At 36.0% G+C, this 19,055-nt stretch overlaps 1 protein-coding gene across 7 annotated transcripts in view; it reads left to right on the top strand.

Annotated features, from left to right (window-relative positions):
• The window catches only part of Phactr4 (phosphatase and actin regulator 4), an 89,847-nt gene that overhangs the window by 30,201 nt on the left and 40,591 nt on the right, over positions 1-19,055 (top strand). The window contains exon 1 of one of the 7 annotated variants that reach the window (XM_047547679.1): positions 4,198-4,278. The exons of 5 other annotated variants lie outside the window; for them this stretch is intronic. Coding sequence is in view for 1 of the 2 variants with exons in the window: in XM_047547638.1 (XP_047403594.1) it covers positions 18,846-18,891 (46 nt within the window). In the remaining variant the exon portion in view is untranslated. Of the gene's footprint in view, positions 1-4,197; positions 4,279-18,606; positions 18,892-19,055 lie in introns of those variants that run through there. One more of the 7 variants, XM_047547638.1, reaches the window with a different exon arrangement.

The following is a 19,055-nucleotide window of genomic DNA, read 5'->3' as shown; positions in this document are numbered from 1 at the left end:
CCCAATAAGATGGATTGAGAATTTTGTTACAATCAAGATTGCTAACAATTATGTAGATACATAAAGAAAGAATTATTTGAGTATTCTGAAAATGAAAGTAGTGAAAAAATTTTACCCATCAAATTCCAAAGGGACAGACATAAACAGATGCTTATTCATTTCATTGTAAAATATTTAAAAATCACATTTGTTAATATCACTGTTGTTCTCATCAAAAAAGTCTCTGAATTTGGGAAGCTATAAAACTCACTCTGGATATAAAATTTCCAAAATTCAGATTTATATTTGAAAGTTTGAATTACATATATCACTGGTAACAAATAATGTCAGCTTTTTAAAAATTTTTTTAGGTTTTGATGGACACAGTATCTTTTATTTTATTTATTTATTTTTATGTGGTGCTGAGGGTCGAATTCAGTGCCTCACACATGCTAGACAAGCACTCCATCACTGAGCCACAACCCCAGCCCATAATGTCAGTTTTCTTTGTTAGTTACAGGCTTACTTTGAGAAAATGTCCAATGCCTATGTGAATGAATAAATGGTATTTCATGAAGAAAACTGACTGACTCAGTTTGCAACTTGATCACACAAGTACCTTTCTTGGTAATAACCAGCTTGCACAAGTATACAAGTGTGCTTTATACATACTCCCTGTTTCATCACACATAATAATAAGATATGTACAGAAAGGTTGAGATTTATTAAAACTAACTCTTTTTATGGCTTCATCAGGGACACTGTTAAGATTAGCTATAATTTTAACCCTAATTGTGTAGTGGTGAAAAATATAGTGACTCCTGCTGCATTTTGGTGGTCCTGTCCTGGTTTGTGCTTTTGCATCATCAAAAGCAAGTGTCAATTTTTTGACAAAGACAAATGGGTGCTGGGGCTGTGGCTCAGTGGTGGAGCACTTGCCTAGCACATGTGAGGCACTGGGTTCGATCCTCAGCACCACATAAAAATAAAAAAATAAATAAAGGTATTGTGTCCATCTACAACTAAAAAGTTAAAAAAAAAAGAAAAAGGCAAATATAGTCATGCACAGCATAAGGACCTTTTATTCAATGATAAACCAAACATACAGTGATGGTCCCAGAAGATTATATTGCCTAGTAATGTCGCAGCTGTCTCAGTTAGTGTCAATTCACCCTGTGATATTTGCACAGTGTTGCCTGATGGTGCATTTCTCAGAACATACTACTGTCATTAAGTCACATGTCACTGAAAGTTTTAGGTGTTCTTGATTGTTTTTGTGTGTTTGTTTTTACTGTACTAGGGATTGAACCCAATAGCATTCTACCACTCAGCTATATTCCCAGCCCTTTTTTAAAAAATTTGAGACAGAGTTGCTAAAATTGCCCAGACTGGCCTCAAACTTGGGATCCTCCTGCCTCAGGATTATAGTCATGTCCTACCATGCATGAAGTTTTGGGTATTCTTACATATTTAATTTTACCTCTCAAATTCCTGAAAGATCCTAGGGATTCCTCAGGATCAATGAGCCATATATTTCTCAGTTTTCTGATTCACAGAGTCCTTTCTGTGAAAGTTATGGGCAAAATCAAAACTAAGTCTTGAAAATTGTATTGTTCGGACTTTAATTGTAAGCCATGTCTTGGATATTAGGCAGAAATATAGTCAAAGGGAGGAGTACTTCTGTGATTTCTCCTAAATTGACCACAAGCTACCTACAACTGTCAGGAGTTAGTTAAAGAACACTTCTGTGCTGGGCATGGCCCACGCACCTGTAATCCCAGTGACTCAGAAGGCTGAAGCAAGAGGGTTCCAGGTTTGAGGCCAGCGTTGGCAATGTTAGCAAGACTTTGTCTCAAAATAAAAGGAGCTGAGGTAGTGTTCAGTGGTAGAGCACCCCTGGGTTCAATCCCCAGTGCCATACCAAAAAACAGAAACAACTCCATTTTTTTTTTTTTTAAGATGTTGATAGATCTTTATTTTATTTATTTATTTATATGTGGTGCTGAGAATTAAACCCAGTGCCTCACACATGCTAGGCAAGTGATCTACCACTGAGCCAAACCCCAGCCCCACTTTTATGGAGTGGAATGACTCATCACTCAGCCAGGTATGTTGAGAAGAAATTTATCAGCATTTAGTTAAAACGAGCTGAGGGGCAAACTCACCTGGACATTGTTTTTGCTTGTTTTTCCTTTTCTTTTATAGTACTGGGGACCAAACCCAGGGCCTCAAACATATTAGCAAGTGCTCTACAACTGAGTTTTACCCCTAGCCTTTCATTTTATTTTGAGACAGAATCTCACTGAATTACCCAGGCTAACCTTGAATCTGTCCTCCTGCCTCAGCCTCTTGGGTTTTTGGGATTATAGGAATGCACCACTGTACCCAACTTGTTCTTAGGTTTTTTGTTTGTTTGTTTGTTTTTTGGTATCAGGGATTGAACTCAGGGGCACTCAACCACTGAGCCACACTCCAACCCTGTTTTATATTTTATTTAGAGACAAAGTCTCACTGAGTTGTGTAGTGCCTCACCATTGCTGAGGGTAGCTTTGAACTTGAGATCCTTTTGCCTCAGCCTCCTGAGCCACTGGGATTATAGGCATGCACCACTGCACCTGGCTCATGTGTTCCTTGATGCTAGCAATTTCCTTTTTGGAGGGGAAGGGTGGAAGAGACGAGGTCACACTATATTGCTCAGGCTGGTCTCAAACTCCTAGGCTCAAGTGATCTTCCTGCCTAAGCTCCCACAAGTGTTGGTACTAGAGGTGCATACTACCACATCTGACTTTTCTAGTAGCTTCTTGATGTTGGATGTCCTGGAAAGCTCTCTAATGTTTATCTCTTTCTTTTAGCTCTCCTAGTTTTATTCAATTTTATCTTCTACTAGGTTTTTTTGATATTTTGATTTTTTTTCCTTATTGTTATGTTTTTTAATATGCAGGAAGTCTTTGTCTTTTTTTATTGTTTGTTTTTGTTTTTGGTGGTGCTGGGTCTCTAACCCAAGACCTCACCCATGGTAGGCAAGAACTATACCACTGAGCTACATTCTCAGCCTCCAGGAGTTCTTAATTCTCTGACTGTTTCTTTACATAGCATTTTTCATTGTTTCAGCAGATTTTCTTTCTCATTTGACTAATTTCATCAAGTTTCTAATACTTCCCCTCTCCCCCCCTTTTTTTTCCTCTAAAGTTGTTTTTATTTTTGTCTCAGTTTCTTTTATGTTAGGGTCTTTCTCTGATGTCTAGTAGTAATTGACTGTCTTCTCATAATTTAGAGTGGAGGACTAAATAGCCAGTTAGAAACTTTAAATACATTGGCTGGTTCCCTTTGGACCTCATTGTAGGGTGAACTTCGTGGCCTTATTGTTGAAGAACATTCCCATAGCAGCATCAGGGACTAAGGAGCTGCCTTCCCATCACTGTTTGGTGAGAGGTAAAGAAGACTAAAGAGATTACTGCTTTCAGCATTATGCATATGCACACTTGCCTTGTTTTTAGTACTATGTTCCCATCATCAGCTGCCTTTTGTGTCTACCAATCCAGAAACCGTTTGTTTTATCCCTTCCAGAAAATAGACCTCCTCATTTCTGCCAGGGTTGATGTGGAACAGACGTCCAAGGTCATGGAGTAGGGAAGGTAATGTTAGATTAATATAGCAGTTTTTACATTGATTCTCAGTATTTCAGGTCCTTTCTCTTCCATTTTCTTTTAAAGGGAATTAGAAATAACAAAATGAAAGTATTGCTTGTTAACCTACCTTGATGTACCCTGCCATTTAAAGGATAAAAGCAAACTGGGTACGGAGGAGCACATATGTAATCTCAGGGACCAGCGAGGTGGAGGCAGGAGGAGCACAAGTACAAAGCCAACCTCAACAACTTAGCCAGACCCTAAGCACCTTAGCAAGACCCTGTCTCAAAAAGAAAAAAAAAAAAAAAAAAAAAAAAAAAAAAAAAAAAGAAGAAGAAGAAGAAGGAAGAAAGAAAAACGAAGAAAAAGGCCTGGGGATTTGATTCAGTGTTTAAACAGCTCTGGGTTCAATCCCTGGTACCAAAAAAAAAAAAAAAAAAAAAAACTACATGTAAAACACTGTATGTAAATGCTAGTCCATGGAGGATGTGTATACAATTTGTGCTACTATGTTGCTTTACCCCTACTGCATTTAAAAAAGGCTAATTCCTGCTTCTACTTTCTTTTTCCCTTTTCAACTTTTCATGAGTTAATAGCCAGTCTCCTCACAGCATCTCAGAGAAAAAGAGACTGAAACCCTGATATATGATAAGTTAAAAAGTGTTGAATGGTGAGTTACTTCTAAAGATTTTTGGACTGGGGAAGAATCTAAATACTAATAGCCTTCCCCAAATGTTTTACATCATCTGACCAATCTCATGAAGTTTCTGCGTAACCCTCCCTGTGCAGATATGGATATAGTTTGTTGACAAATATTTTTGGGGTATGTGTTTGGTGAAATAATTAAATAATGAGATATAGATTATTATTGTGCATTTTGAATTTAAAGCTAATTGGCTAATTGGAAAAGTTTAATTAATATGCACAGTATTCTGGGAATAGGCTTAGAAAGTAATATTTTGATTTCCTTATTTTTAAAAATTGTATCATTTAGGAAATATGAGAAGCCATTTGTTAAGGTAACAAATAGAATCTATTATTTACTAAGCAAATTACTCTATTGAATTTATAAGTAATTATTAGGTTACAGAAGTTTTTTTATTTTCCTAGCTGCTCAAGAGCATTTGTTAAAGGAACGATGCTCATGTACAACTAAAATGCATCAGTGAAACACATGGGAAGAAATTTTAATTTAAAATTTTTTAAAAAAAGAAACATTCTCAAGGCAATGCACTTCAAAGTTTATGTGAAAATTTTTTGTGCTGTTAGGCTGTTACCACTTGAAATTCAAACTATGTCAATAAGTCTTTCCCTCCCTCCTCTTTAAGAATGAAGGACAAAATATAAACTTAATTAGTTCTGAGATCCTTTGGGTGTAGGAGATAAATTCCTCAGAAATTAAATGAGGCCAAAAATGATGCTAGTTGAAAAAAGAGTGATGCTAGTTTCAATATTTCCTGTAGTTTTGATTAGAAATTTAATATAGCATTTTTGTTGTTGTTTGTTTGTTTGGGGTGGAGGCAGTGGGGTTTGAACCCAGAGTGCTTTACCATTGAGTTACATCCCCAGCTCTTTTTGTTTATTTTACTTTGAGACAGGGTCTCCCTAAATTGCCCCAATGTCATGTTGTTATTTCTTCTATCAGTAGATAATGATGAGCCTTTGTAGTAGTAATGGAAACTTGGAAAGATAGAAATGATGACAGTCTCGGCTACCTCCTGTATCCTCTTGTAACCACTTCTGACTCTACATACTCCTAGAAAATCATAGCAAATGTGACAGGGTGACTACATGTGTAATTTGGTTTCCATCTGATTTATTTCTGCATACCGAGCCCTTACCAATTCGTACACCCTGTGTAGGCAGTACTTTATGTTATGCAAATATTTCCTTCCAGCCTATAACTTGCCTTTTGTTTTCTTACTAGCATAAGTTTGGTATTTATTGAAATTGAGTTTAATCTTTTTTTTTTTTTTCTTTTATGGTTCACATTTCTTAAATTCTCCTTTATTTTTTTTCTTCAAGATGTGTGTTGTTTTAGATTTTACACTTAGGTCAGTGGTTCTTTTTTGTTTTATTTTGAATATGATATGAAATTTAAAAGGTTCTCCTTTGTTCACTTAATTATCTTTTCACTTTTGAATTCCTGACAAAGAGTAAGTTTTTAGGAAAATATAATTTACTGAAGTGAATCAAAAAGTAAAAATCCAAAGTAAACAAACTAATATTCAAATGTGCTTAAGCCCTTGTTGGTTTTATGGGCAATTTAATTCATATTGAAGGAGCAGATAGTGTTAAAGCTTTATCAACCATGGTATAGCAGAGAAGAAGATAGAAAGTTACATCATCCGTTTGGTAAAGTTAAATCTTGATAACTGAAAACCAACAAAGGTAGTGTAAAAATAAATTTGAACTGTCCCACCTAATGAATAAAGTAGTGAAAAATCTGTGTAAAGTACTTGAAGATTAAATCCAACAAATCATCATTATTTTTCCTGATAAAAGAAGCAATACATATTTATTCCAGAAAAAAATTAGACAACATGGCATTAAAAAAAAAAAGAAACTTTTAAATCACACTTGGTATTTCTACACAGTGATAACTATTGATAACATTTTTTGCACTGCTACTGGAGATAGATCCCAGGGCCCCACACATGCTGGGCAAGCATATACTACTAAGCTATATTTCCAGCCTTTATGTGTTTTATTTTGAGACAAACTTTCACAAAGTTGCCCAGGCTGTCCTCCTGCCTCAGCCTCCTGAATGGCTAGGATTACATACATGCACCACCATGTTCAGCCTAGTTATGTTTTTAACATACTGAGTTATAACTGCTTTTTCCTCTCATTTGGTATATCAAATCTGTAAATATATTGAAGGAATACAACCAAGACAATTTCTCAGTATGTGAGGATAGTATTTGAAAAAAAATCTATAAATAACAATACATTATTATATTAATGTGTCAAAAATTAGTAGGAAAATGATATGCTCAACTTTGTAGATGATAAATTTTTTGGATAAAATTTAACTATTCCAGTTAAGTGTTTTAATTTCACTAGGAATTGGATAATTAATTTTTATTCTTAAATATTTAAATAATAACACATTTAAATCGAATCAGTTTAAAAATGAATAACATCCAGGCACATTTTATGAAGTAAAACTTGCTAGATAAAGCTTTCTTATTTATCTATCCATCTATTTATTTATTATTTGTTCTAATTAGTTACACATGACAGTAGACTGCATTTTAACACATCTTATATAAATGGAGTATAACTTCTCATTTGTCTGGTTGTATATGATGTAGAGTTACACTAAGATAAAGCTTTCTTGACCACTACCCTTCAGTGACAACTCATGATATTAATGTATATCTAATCCATTTTTTTTACATTGCTTACATATTTTAATATGATCAAGAATTGTACTCTGAAATTAATAGACATCACAGTATTTATCAATGAAATACTGAAGAAATGTCCACTCTTACCCTTTTTCAACATTATTTTAGGAGTCCTAGACAGTGTAGTAAGGCCAACACTAAGTAGAGGTAGGTTTCCAATAATAAACAAAGTGTATTTGTTGAGAGACATTATCGTGTCTTCAGAAAAATACTCAATCAATTGAAAAAAGTTCAGAAAATGCAAACTAAATATAAAAAGTTCAAATGAATCTTTAAAATGTGTGTAATATATATAAGCATATAAGTTATATATAGAAGAACTATAGGGTTAAAAGTCATTTACAATAATAACCAAAATTCTAAAATACCTAGGAGTGATCTTAACAAGAAGTACATAATTTATATGATAAAATTATAAATTTGCTATAAATAAATGCATTGTATCAAGTAATGAGAAAAATGATCAGTGCCATTTATTTCTAAATTTACTTTTTATATTTAATAATAGTGAATTTATAATTGCTTTTGATATTTAACAAAGTGATTAAAATATAAATTGGAAAAAAATTAAGAGTAAACAAATTGTCCTTGTTTATTCTGTCCTTTCTTTTTTTTCCCCTCCCTGTGGTGCTGGGGATCAAACCCAGGGACTTATGCAAGCAAGTTCTCTACCACTAAGCTGTATCCCAGCCGCCAGGGTGCATGTTGAGTACTGTAGAACTAGTGTCGATATTTATACCAGTTCTACAGTGTGATTATTACTACAGTCAAAACAATCTCACTGACTGGCTTCTTATGCCTTCAGTTTGTCAGCAAAAGAAAAAAATGAGCCAGGTGTGGCAGTGCAGTCCTGTGCAGGCTGGGACAAGAGAATTGTAAGTTCAAGGCCAGCCCCAGCAATTTAGCAAGATCCTATCTCAAAATAAAAAATAAAAAGGGTTGGGAATACAACTGGGAGGAGGAGGAGGAGGTTGAGTGCTTGCCTAGCATGTGCTGTCTCTGGGTTCTATCCCCAGCACTATAAAAATAAATAAGCAAGTTAACTAATTAAAATTAAGAAATTAAAAATAGGGACTGGGGCTATAGCTCAGTGGTAGAGTGCTTGCCTCGCACATGTGAGGCACTGGGTTCGATCCTCAGCAGCACATAAAAATACATAAATAAATAAATAAAGATATCGTGTCCATCTACAACTAAAAAAAATTAAAAAAAAAGAAATTAAAAACAGGGCTAAGGATGAAACTTAGTGGTAGAGTACACCTGGGGTCAATTTCTAGTATAATAAATAAATAAATAAATAGTAAAAGAAAAAAAATGGAACCAAAGAGCAGATACCCATATATAGAGAGAGAGAGTTGTTGATGGACCTCTTACTTATTTATATGTGGTGCTGAGGGTCGAATCAGTGCCTCACTCATGCTAGGCAAGCACTCTACCACTGAGCCACAGTCCCAGCCTGAAAGGACATTCTTACATTCTTAGTGGGGTTTTTTGTTGTTGTTGTTGTTGTTTTGTAATGTTGGAGAACCCAGGACTTCACATATGCAAAGCTCTTACTGTATCACTGAACTTCACTCTGAACCTGAAAGGACTTATTTTTTAGGATGAAGAATTTGACTTAATGCAGTACAAAAGGTGTGTGTTTGTTTAGTTCTGGTTATAATCTCATAATGCATCAATAGTAGATGGCTTAATATTGTTTACAATGAAGGCCAGTTGGTATCTTAACCCCAACTAAAAAGTTAATGGTGAATTGATGGATAATATCTGACTTAATTCATTCAATAAATATTTGTTGGCTTACTGCTGTAGCTGCCATGAAGGAAGAATAAAAAGGAATAAGATCCAGATTCACATGAATGCGTAACAACAAATTCCATCAGTATGTACAACTATGTAATGCACCAATAAAAATAGGGGGGAGAGGATAACAGTTGCAACTCTCAAAGAAGAGTTAGGAACTATTAATGTGAAGCAAAAGGAAGTGTTTTTATGAAAATAGTTATATTAGATTTTAGTACCGTGTTATTCAGCATGTTTTATATTTAAGATTATTAAAACAAAACTTGATTGTATAGCACATAGCTTTCCTTTTCTTATCTGTGTTCTTTGAACAACTTTGTGGCAGTTTCTTTTTTCTTGACTGGAGATTGAACTCAGGGGTACTTTACTACTGAGCTACATCCCCACTTTCTATTTTTTGAGATACGATCTCACTAAGCTGCTGCTGAGACTTTGCTATCCTCCTCTCTCAACCTTCCAAGTTGCTGGGATTACAAGTGTTTGCAAATGGCTCAGTGATTTCTTTTATTTTCTTTTAATATTTTTTTAATTGTCAATGGACCTTTATTTTATTTATTTATTTATTTATTTATTTATTTATTTATTTATATGTGGTGCTGAGGATTGAACTCAGTGCCTCACACATGCCAGACAAGCGCTCTACCACTGAGTCACAACCCCAGCACCTGGCTCAGTGATTTCTTTAGAGAGAGTTTTTTGTTTTATTGTTTTCGTTTTGCATCTAAGAGAATTTGGTGAACCCAGGGAAATAGGAAAAACTAGAGGTTTCTTAACTACCTTAGAGAATATAGGTATACATTATCATGAAAAATGAAAGTATATTGCTAATAGTAATGCCTCAAGGAGCATAAACATGTGTGAAAGATGATATAAATAAACCTGTGCAGAAACACTAGAGCTTGAGTTTTTGTTGTGTATCAAGGTTTATAGTGTAGCAAAAGAGTGGAGACTTGGATACAAATTATGTAGCTTTTTCATTTAACTTGACAAGATAGCCCCACGTGACTCAGTTTCCCTATTATAAAATGGGAATAATAAATGGTATCTTTTTCATAGGTTTGTTGTAAGAATTAGATAATATATGTAAAACATTTAGAATAGTTCCTGGCATTATGCCTGTTTAATTAATGTTCATTATTATTATTCATAGAGAATGGGGAAAAGGAATGCATAGAAAGTTGAATTTTGTTTATTTTTCTAAGTCTTAACTTGCTTCTTTCCTTCCTTCCTGCCTGCCTGCCTGCCTTTCTTCCTTCCTTCCTTCCTTTTGTTTGGGAAAAAGACAGCTTTTACAGAGATTATCTTGCTACCTGTGGGTTATGTGTTCTTATAAATTTACTTCCACAGATGCCTACAGAAACACATTTTCTTAAGTACAGTTGCTTTTAGAATTTCATAAAACTGATTTTAGAAATAGTTCTGCTTTTCTAGTTCCTAAGAGAAACACTTAAAAGAACTAAACTGTAGCACTACCAGTTTTTAATCACTCAGAGCTGATTTCTGGTCTCTGTTTCTTCTACCCTTGATTCTTATTTCCTGGTTTTTGATCATTTTACTAAATGGTAAAAACTGTTATCAGAAAAATCAGAACAACAACGCTAAACAAATTCATTTCCTCTGTTACATATGAACAACTCTAACAAAAGATTTGGTGGAAAAAAAGCTAAGGTTTATTTTTTTTTTTTTTTTTTTTTTTTTTTGGGTGCTGGGGATCGAACCCAGGGCCTTGTGCTTACAAGGCAAGCACTCTACCAACTGAGCTATCTCCCCAGCCCCAAGCTAAGGTTTAAAACCAGGTAAGGCATATAACTGTAGTCCCAGCAACTCAAGAGGCTGAGGCAGGAGGATCGCAAATTTGAGGCCAGTCTCTCAGCAACTCGGTGAGGCCCTAAGCAACTTAGTGAGACCCTTTCTCAAAATAAAAAATATAAAGGACTGGGGATGTGGTAAAGCACCCCTGGTTTCAATCCCTGGCACCACAAAATAGGTATCTGTGACACCAGTGCTGAAAATAATTAGAAACATATGAAATTGAAGAAAGGTGTGAAATTATGACTGCTCCAAATACACACTGGGGAATGTTAAACTTGAAGACAGTGTTCCACAGTCTGTCAGTCCCAGAAGATTGATAGAATTGTTTAAAGATATGGAAGACTCTTTTGCCCTAAGTGAATAAGTCCCAGAAGAACTATTTTAGCCTGTTAACCTTTTTGCTTTTTTTTTTCTTCTCATTCCCACAAATCAACAAACTGGCTGTAAGCTTTTTCTTGGATTTTAGAATGGGTGCTATTCTGAGAGCTCTTGGTGCTAGGACGTGGAACAAAGAGAATATGGGTATGGTGTTTAAATGGCTAATTGGATCCTGTTTAATGTAGGGCTTTTTCAATAAAATAAATGGTTTTCTGGCTGAAATAAAAACCACCCGAATTTGTGTCTTGAAAGGCAGCTACATTTTTTAATAGATTCACTAGCCCTAATAGAGCTTTTCAGAAAGATCAGAGTGGGTTTAGTCTAGTCATTATAGCATAGATAGGTGAGCAAGGCACAGTTGTCCATGTTTTCCTCTGACATGACTGCATTGCTTTCCTAAAACATTCGTGTATTTTACTGTTTTTTATAGATTTACGAATGAAGGTATGTAAAGTCAAAAACAACTTTCTCTTTAACTTTAAAAATTACATACATCTCCCCACCCATGCGCCTCAGTCCTGTAGTTGTGAAAAATTGAGGGTTTTGAGGAAAGGGAATGATATAAAAAGATACATGAAAACAAGAAATAAAGTACACTTGACTTACAGGAGGAAGTTTGATAGAAATACCATTTATATAGTCATCCTTACTTCTTTCGCAGGAATTACTGTTGACTCAGAGTGACAGCAGGTGTTCATTACTCAGACTTCTTATTTGTAGAGGATGAAGGCTATATTCTTTTGTACACGCACTGGAAAAATGTTGTTTAAGGCAGTTTCTTGTTAGTAATTTCTGAATAAGTTTTAACAGATGTTATAACTATCATCAGACATTTATTGTATTCTCACTGGATATATGACTGAGTGTTGATAATACTTGTATTTCCTTCTCCCTCACTTAAAGTGAATTCGAGAGCCAGCTAAGTTATGAAAGAGAGAGAAGGAAGACTTCACTGGCAGTGGCTCATAGTCATCTCTGAGTCACCAACAATGAATGCCACTTTACTAGGAAACATGCAGCATATTTCAAAACCCTGCAATGGGAGCTCCTTGATTTCTGTCTGGTTAGTTTCTACACATCATTGATACCTCTTGGTTCCTTAATAGAGATTACTCAAGATTTAGTTTTTATAGATATCATGTGATGCTATAAAGCTTTATTTTCAGTAACTCGCCTTAATCTCTTATTGTAACTACAAAAAAATCTTCATTCTTCTTATAAAAAAAGTTAATGTTTGGAGTAGAAAGTATTATTAAATGGGTAGTCAGTAAGATGGTAGTTATTAATTTTCAATACAACAAAGGGATATAATTCTCAGTAGGTGAAATAAAACCATCCTTGCTTGATTCCTTAGACTTAAAATTGCTATTAGTATTCAGAAACTTTAACAGTGTTCTTTGAAAAAAGTTATAGTAAATCAAGAATATGAAGTTTATGAATTAAAATAGCTCAGTAGTTTGTAATTGAATAAATTATTTATGTGCGTGTGTGAGTCTCTGTGGTATTGAAGATGGAATCCAGGCCTCAGGGATTCTAGGCAAGCATTCTACCAATGTGCTACATTCCCAGCCCTTTTTATTCTTTTTTTTTTTTTTTTTTTTTCTTTTTTTTCTTTTGTGGTGCTGTGGTTTGAACAGAGGGCCTTGTGCTTGCAAGGCAAGCACTCTACCAACTGAGCTATATCCCCAGTCCCCTTTTTATTCTTTACTTTGCGATAGGATCTTACTAAATTTTCCAGGCTAGGAAACTTTTTTTTTAAACTGTCAAGATTCCTTCAAGGTATATTGTCAGTAGTGTTGGTGCATGAAAAATAGACTGCATTCTGATGACATGTAAAGTATAGAACTTTCAGTAATGACACAAATGCTCTGTATCTGTACTCTTCAGTGTAGTGGCCATTTATAGCTACTGAGCACTAGGTATGTGGTTAGTCCAAATGAGAAAATGATTGTAAATTGTATTTTGTTTTAGTTTATATAATTGTAAATAATCACATTTGGCTACTGACCACAGTATTGAACAAGCACAGGTATTTGAGAACTGAGTAGCACATTTGATAACCAATACTTCTCTACCAGAACTGAAAGATTATAGTGTTAGGAAGATGACAGGAAGTTAATTGAGGAATGTGTTGTTTACTTCAATACTTTGTTTTTATGTTATCTTTCTAATGAGGCACTTGTGCTTGCCCATTTTATAATTAAACATCCTCTCTCCCTTTTAGTCCGCCCTAGCTCCCTTTCCTCCCTTTATTTCCTTTATAGAACTTAATGCCATTTAATATACTAGAAAGAGGTCAGGGATATTTTCCCCCTTTGTACTCACTGCTGTGTCCCAACACCTAGAACAGTACCTGACACATTAGAGGTGCTCAGGAAATACGTGGAAAATGAAGAAATGAGGGCTATGGTTTCCCAGTAATAATCCAATTCATTTAACATTTACTTTTTATTATTTGGCATACACCAAGTTAGATGAGTAATAGAAAGTGCACTATGGCCATAATAAAACATTTTTCATAACCATTCTTTTGAAACAGAACATTAAATTGGTTAAATCATTGGTTTAACCAGACAGGACCTTGACAGTAATTTCAGTCAGCTAGCTGCTTGATGTTACGTGGTAGTTTAAAGTTCCATCAGTGTCATTTATTTTCCCCTCTTTTCACTCACTTGTCTTCTTTTCTTCCACATCTTCTCATCGCCATTCAGCTAATTCTCACTTGATTCATTGAGGTCTTTCTCACTTTTCTGTATCCTAAGAAACTCCCCCAATCCTTAATCCAACCATAGAAAAACTTTTGCTTTGACTTTTCTTAACTAAAGGATTGATTATAGAAAATGCACTATGCCCTGTCCATAATAAAATTTGCTCGTTTACTGTGATTTTTTTTTATGGACACAATATCTTTATTTTATTTTATTTTTAAAATTTTTATGTGGTACTGAAGAGTGAACCCAGTGCCTCACATATGCTTGGCAAGCATGCTACCACTGAGCCAGGACTACAGCTTCTGTAATTAATTCCTTCCTTAGTTCTAGAAGTCTTTCTTGATCCCTGTGGATTGGTGAGAACTTATTGTGATCAAAAAGGCAGAATCTGTATAGTTCCCATTTCTTCAACTGAGATCTTTCATTCTCTGGACCTGAAAGAAGTCCTGGTGGCACAGTTTCAGTTTCTCTCTACTATAAACAGGAGGCCCACCATATTAGGTTTGTAAATATACATATTATTTCATGACTGCCATTTTTTTTTTTTTTTTTGGCTGGGTGAGGAGATGCTGAGTATTAAACTCTGGGGCACTCCCTGAGCCACATCCCCCAGCCTATTTTGTATTTTGTTTAAAGACAAGGTCTCACTGATTTGCTTAGCACCTCACTTTTGCTGAGGCTAGCTTTGAACTTAGGACCCTCCTTCCTCAGCCTCCTGAGCTGCTGGGAATTACAAGCATGAACCACTGAGCCCGGCCCACAGACACTTTTCTAGAGCATCTTCTAGTGGTTGAAAGTGAGAGATTTTCAGGAATCATCCAAATGGATGAAGATATACATTACAACAAAGTTGATGGTGTGGTTGGAAGTCATATAGAAGATGCAGTAACATCTTGGATCCATATCATCAATAGAAATAATGATATTGTGACAGTTCGTTGTTTACTGTGTGAGATTTGTCATCATGCCAGTTCAGTTTTGGGGAATCTTGATCCAAATATTTGTGGTAGATTATTTGCTAGAGATAAGAACTGAAAATTATCCGCAATGAAAAGGCAGGAAATATGTGTTCAGTTTTGTCTTGTTTTGTTTTTTTCCTTAAGGAATATTTATTCTGGTTCCAAAATTTGATGTTTATTGAGCCCATCATTGCTTATTCATAGCAATAATAAGATCTGGTTTAATGAACTTACAAAATGATTGAAACATGTTTTTCTCCTAATGAACACAAAAGAAATTAGTTGCTTGAAAACAGATAAGGTGTTGGGCAGATAAGGTGTAATCCCAGTGACTCTGGAGGCTGAGGCAGGAGAATCACAAGTTTGAGGCCAGCCTTCACAATTTAGCAAGACTATAAGCAACTTAGCAAGAACTTGCTTCAAAATAAAACATAAAAAGGACTGAGAATGTGGTTCAGGGGTTAGGTGCCCCTGGGTTTGATCCCTGGTACAAAAGAAAAAAAATTAAATGGAAAGGGAGGGAGGCAAATATATTAAGCACCTTCAGTCACCAGAGTCTTCTCTTAGTTTAGTCCTAACAACCCTATAAGCAAGTTTTCTTTTTAACAGATATGAGGACTTAAGGCTGTTTGAGTTAAATAAATCGTAGAGTCCCTTAATCAGTAAATAGGAAATCTGAAATTTTACATAGTCAGATGTTACTCCAACACCTCTGCTTTCTTCCATTGGTAAGCCATGTTGCATTCTGGAAGTGGGAGTAAGACAGGGAACAGTTACAATATTTAAAACAGGAAGCATTTTTGGTTTTTTTTTGTTTGTTTGTTTTTTTGTTTTTGTATCTAGTGAGCCTGCCACAGAAAGAAACCAGTATTATTTGGCAAAAGTGGCACAAGCATCCAGTGATTCCAGTAGCCCTCCCTTTGTTTCAGGATATTTCACATAAAGTACAAATGCTTTCTGCTGAAAATTTTAAACCTAATAGTAGTGATTATAAGAGGGCTGATGTGAACATTCATAGGACAAATTTGTCTCCTTTGTTACTACTTGCAAAGCAAGTGAACATACCATTTTACTCCACAAAAGTGAGAGTTTCACAGCAACTCTGAGGTTGTTTGGAACCACGTTTCTTCCATTCTCTATTCCTGGCACTCTTCAACATAAATACCATCTTCTTCTTTTTCTGACTAATCTCTGTTTTTGCCTTGTGTTACCTGACTGCTCCTGAACTTGCCTCTCCTTTATTGATTTGCCTTTTTACAGTAAATTGTGATTCTTTCTTGTATTTACTGAGTGTTTTCCATACCAGGCACATTTTAAAGCACTTTATTATCATTGAATTCTCACATCTGCCTTATACTGGAAACTATTACTGTGTTCTTTGCATAAGTTAGAAAACTTGAGACTCAGGGGCTGGGTATGTAGCTCAGTGGTAGAAAGTATACATGTGTGAGGCTCTAAGTTCAGTTCCTAGCTCCCAGAAATAGGGAGGGAGGGAGAGAGGGAAAAGAAAAACCGAGGCTCTGAGAGGTGATTGAACTAATGTTAACAGATGTAAGTGATAAAAGAACTGGAATTAAAATTTCAGTCTGACTTCAAAGCTCATGTGCTTATATTGGCTCTGTGATGATGATAGCGATAATGATGTTGAATAATTATAATATGTTGAGCACCTCCTGGGTGCCAAAGCATTTTCCACCCTTTGCATGCCTGTTTACAGTAGTGGAAACTTTGGTTGTTCATGGTCTGCTTTTAGGCTAATAAATATAAGCAACTGAGTTCCAAGGTGATGGTCATTCTTTGGTTGGATCAGTGTTTCTACTTTTCCCCCCTGTCAGTGCCTTAGCATTGTCATTTTCTTATTTGTCACTTGTTATTTTTTTTTTTTATTAAAAACTGGTAATATTAATTAGGTTAAGGAGAGAAAAGAGAATGTACCAAGGAGAGGCAAAGTTCAGATACTAGAATCTGAGATCTCTTGGAGAACAAAAATTTAAGCCAAAAGCTACATCTTTTGGTGGATGTCTTTTGAAGGAATATTGGGCCTTAATACTTAGAAATTTGATGATGTGAAACACAAGATTTAGCCTCACTAGTCCTAATTTTCTTATCTGAAAATAGGGTAAATAATACATCCCTCAAGATACAGGTTGAGTTTGGTGATGATGAAATGAAATAAAGTGTAAAACTTGTTAATATAGTGCTCAAAAAGGTTCCTCTTTAGCCAGGCCCTACACACCTGTAATCCCAGTGACTCAGGAGGCTGAGGCAGGAGGATCACAAGTTTAAAGCCAGCCTCAGCAAAAGCGAGGCGCTAAGCAACTCAGTGAGACCCTGTCTCTAAATAAAATACAAAATAGGACTGGGGATGTGGCTCAGTGGTCAAGTGCCCCTGAGTTCAATCCTGGTACACTGCCCCTGCCCCCCGCACCCCCCCAAAAAAGTCCCTCTTTTACCATCAGGTATTAATGAAATAATTCATAGTTTGTGGCTAAAAATTAAAATTTTATTATATGGAGCTTTTTCATCTAGATCCAACATCAAGGCACCTGGAAGATGATGTGATGGCCCTTTTGCTGTCTTTTTTTTTTTACCCTCCACTTGGGGAAAAGAGCTCGAAAGCTCTCTGAAAACTTTTCTGTAATGCATTAAACCCATTCATGAGCACTCCACTGTCATGACCTAATTATTTCCCAAAGACTCCACCTCCTCTGTCACCGTCATTTGGGAGTTGGAATTTCAACATATGAATTTGAAGGTCTGAGAACTTAGGGGAAAAAAATCCAAACTTAGTTTCTCCAACTCTACTCTCATAACATGTGAAGGAGGGGTGGCTCCCCCAAGTGGGCAGTGCTACAGGAACAACCAGGTAGGTGTCCTCTAATTGAATTCAGTTTTGACACTGTCTACCTGGAGATAGCTTCATACTCCATGAGTTAAGGGTTCAGTCCCCAAGATCATCCCCCCATTCAGGAGCCAGTCACAGACCCTAAGTTGTTTTACCTGTACTTCTTCTAAAATCACCCCCCTAAGGAAACATTATTTTCCTAGAACAGCTCACAGAACTCAGGGAAACATTGACATTTACAATTTACTGTTTTATTACAAAGGATATTACGAAGGATACCAATGACACCAGAATGAAGAGATGAATAGGGTAAAATTTGGGGACAAGTGGTGTTGAGCCTCCATGTCTTCTCTGGGCTATCCTCCAGGAACCTGCATGTGTTCAGCTCTCAAAAGCTCCTTGGAATTCTGTCCTTTTGGGGTTATTGAGACTTCATTACATAGGCATGATTGATTAACTCACTGGATATTGATGATCAACTTAACCTTAGCCCCTCTCACCTCCTGGGAGTAATTTGGGGGAGGGAGACTGAAAGTTCCAACTGTCTAATCTGACCTTAGTCTTTCTGGTGACTAGCCCCCATCCTGAAGCTACCTAGGGCTGCCAGTTACCTGTCAATTATTAAAAAAAAAAAAAAGAAAAAAAAAAAAAAGCTACTACTTTGGAGTTTGCAAGGAATGTAGGAAGTGTATACCAGGAAAGGAAGATGAGCAAATATACATTTCACAATATGGGCAGGGAAAAGGGGAATAACACTGTTCATACATAATGCAGTGAAGTGCCAGAACAATCAGATGCTTTTGAAGTAAACCTATACCTAATGGACTCCCATTAGCCTGCTACTCATAACCACCCTGATGGGGGGTTTGTGATTAAATTTATAATTTTTTGTGTGTACTCTTGAGCAGACTCGCTTTCTTCCATGGCTCTGAGCCTGGAGAGTTCTAACCAAACTCAAAATCAGGAAAAGGAGGTGTGGGCTTTTGGGCTTTGTAGCTTAGCAGCTTGAATGTGGTTGGTAGTCTCCTCCCCTTCCGCACTTGGTCTCTACGGAGTGTGCACTCTGGAATGACAGGCATTCCTGTGTGAAGCGCGCCAGCATGAAGACATATTTGTAAGAACCACAAGTGTCCAAGCTGGGGTACAGGGAAAGAAACTCCAGCAGATTAACTGACCTCATGCCACTTCCTGACTTTTGGCAGTGACACTGAGAAAAGGATTTCAGCTTCCCTCCTTTTGTGGATTTATCTTTTAAAGAGAAGTTTGCTTTTGTCCGGGACAGTTTGTTGTGGTGAGATACATCAAACAGTATAATCATGGGGCAAGCTGATGTCTCCAGACCGGTAAATCCAGATGCAGTTGGTGAGTAATAGAAGGCAAAGAAACAGAAAATCTTGACACAGGCAAGACAGATTTACAGGTGAAGCTGAGTATTTCATAGGAATTTGAATGCAAAAATTTTGATGTTCATAACTTTGAAGCATTTATAAGTTTGTGAAAAATGAATGAAAACTTATTATTTTCAT

Source organism: Sciurus carolinensis, chromosome 1 (genome assembly GCF_902686445.1).
Source record: "Sciurus carolinensis chromosome 1, mSciCar1.2, whole genome shotgun sequence".
In the NCBI taxonomy this organism is placed as follows: Eukaryota; Metazoa; Chordata; class Mammalia; order Rodentia; family Sciuridae; genus Sciurus; species Sciurus carolinensis.
Note: the sequence above shows the minus strand (reverse complement) of the source record. Positions and strands in the feature narration are given on the sequence as shown.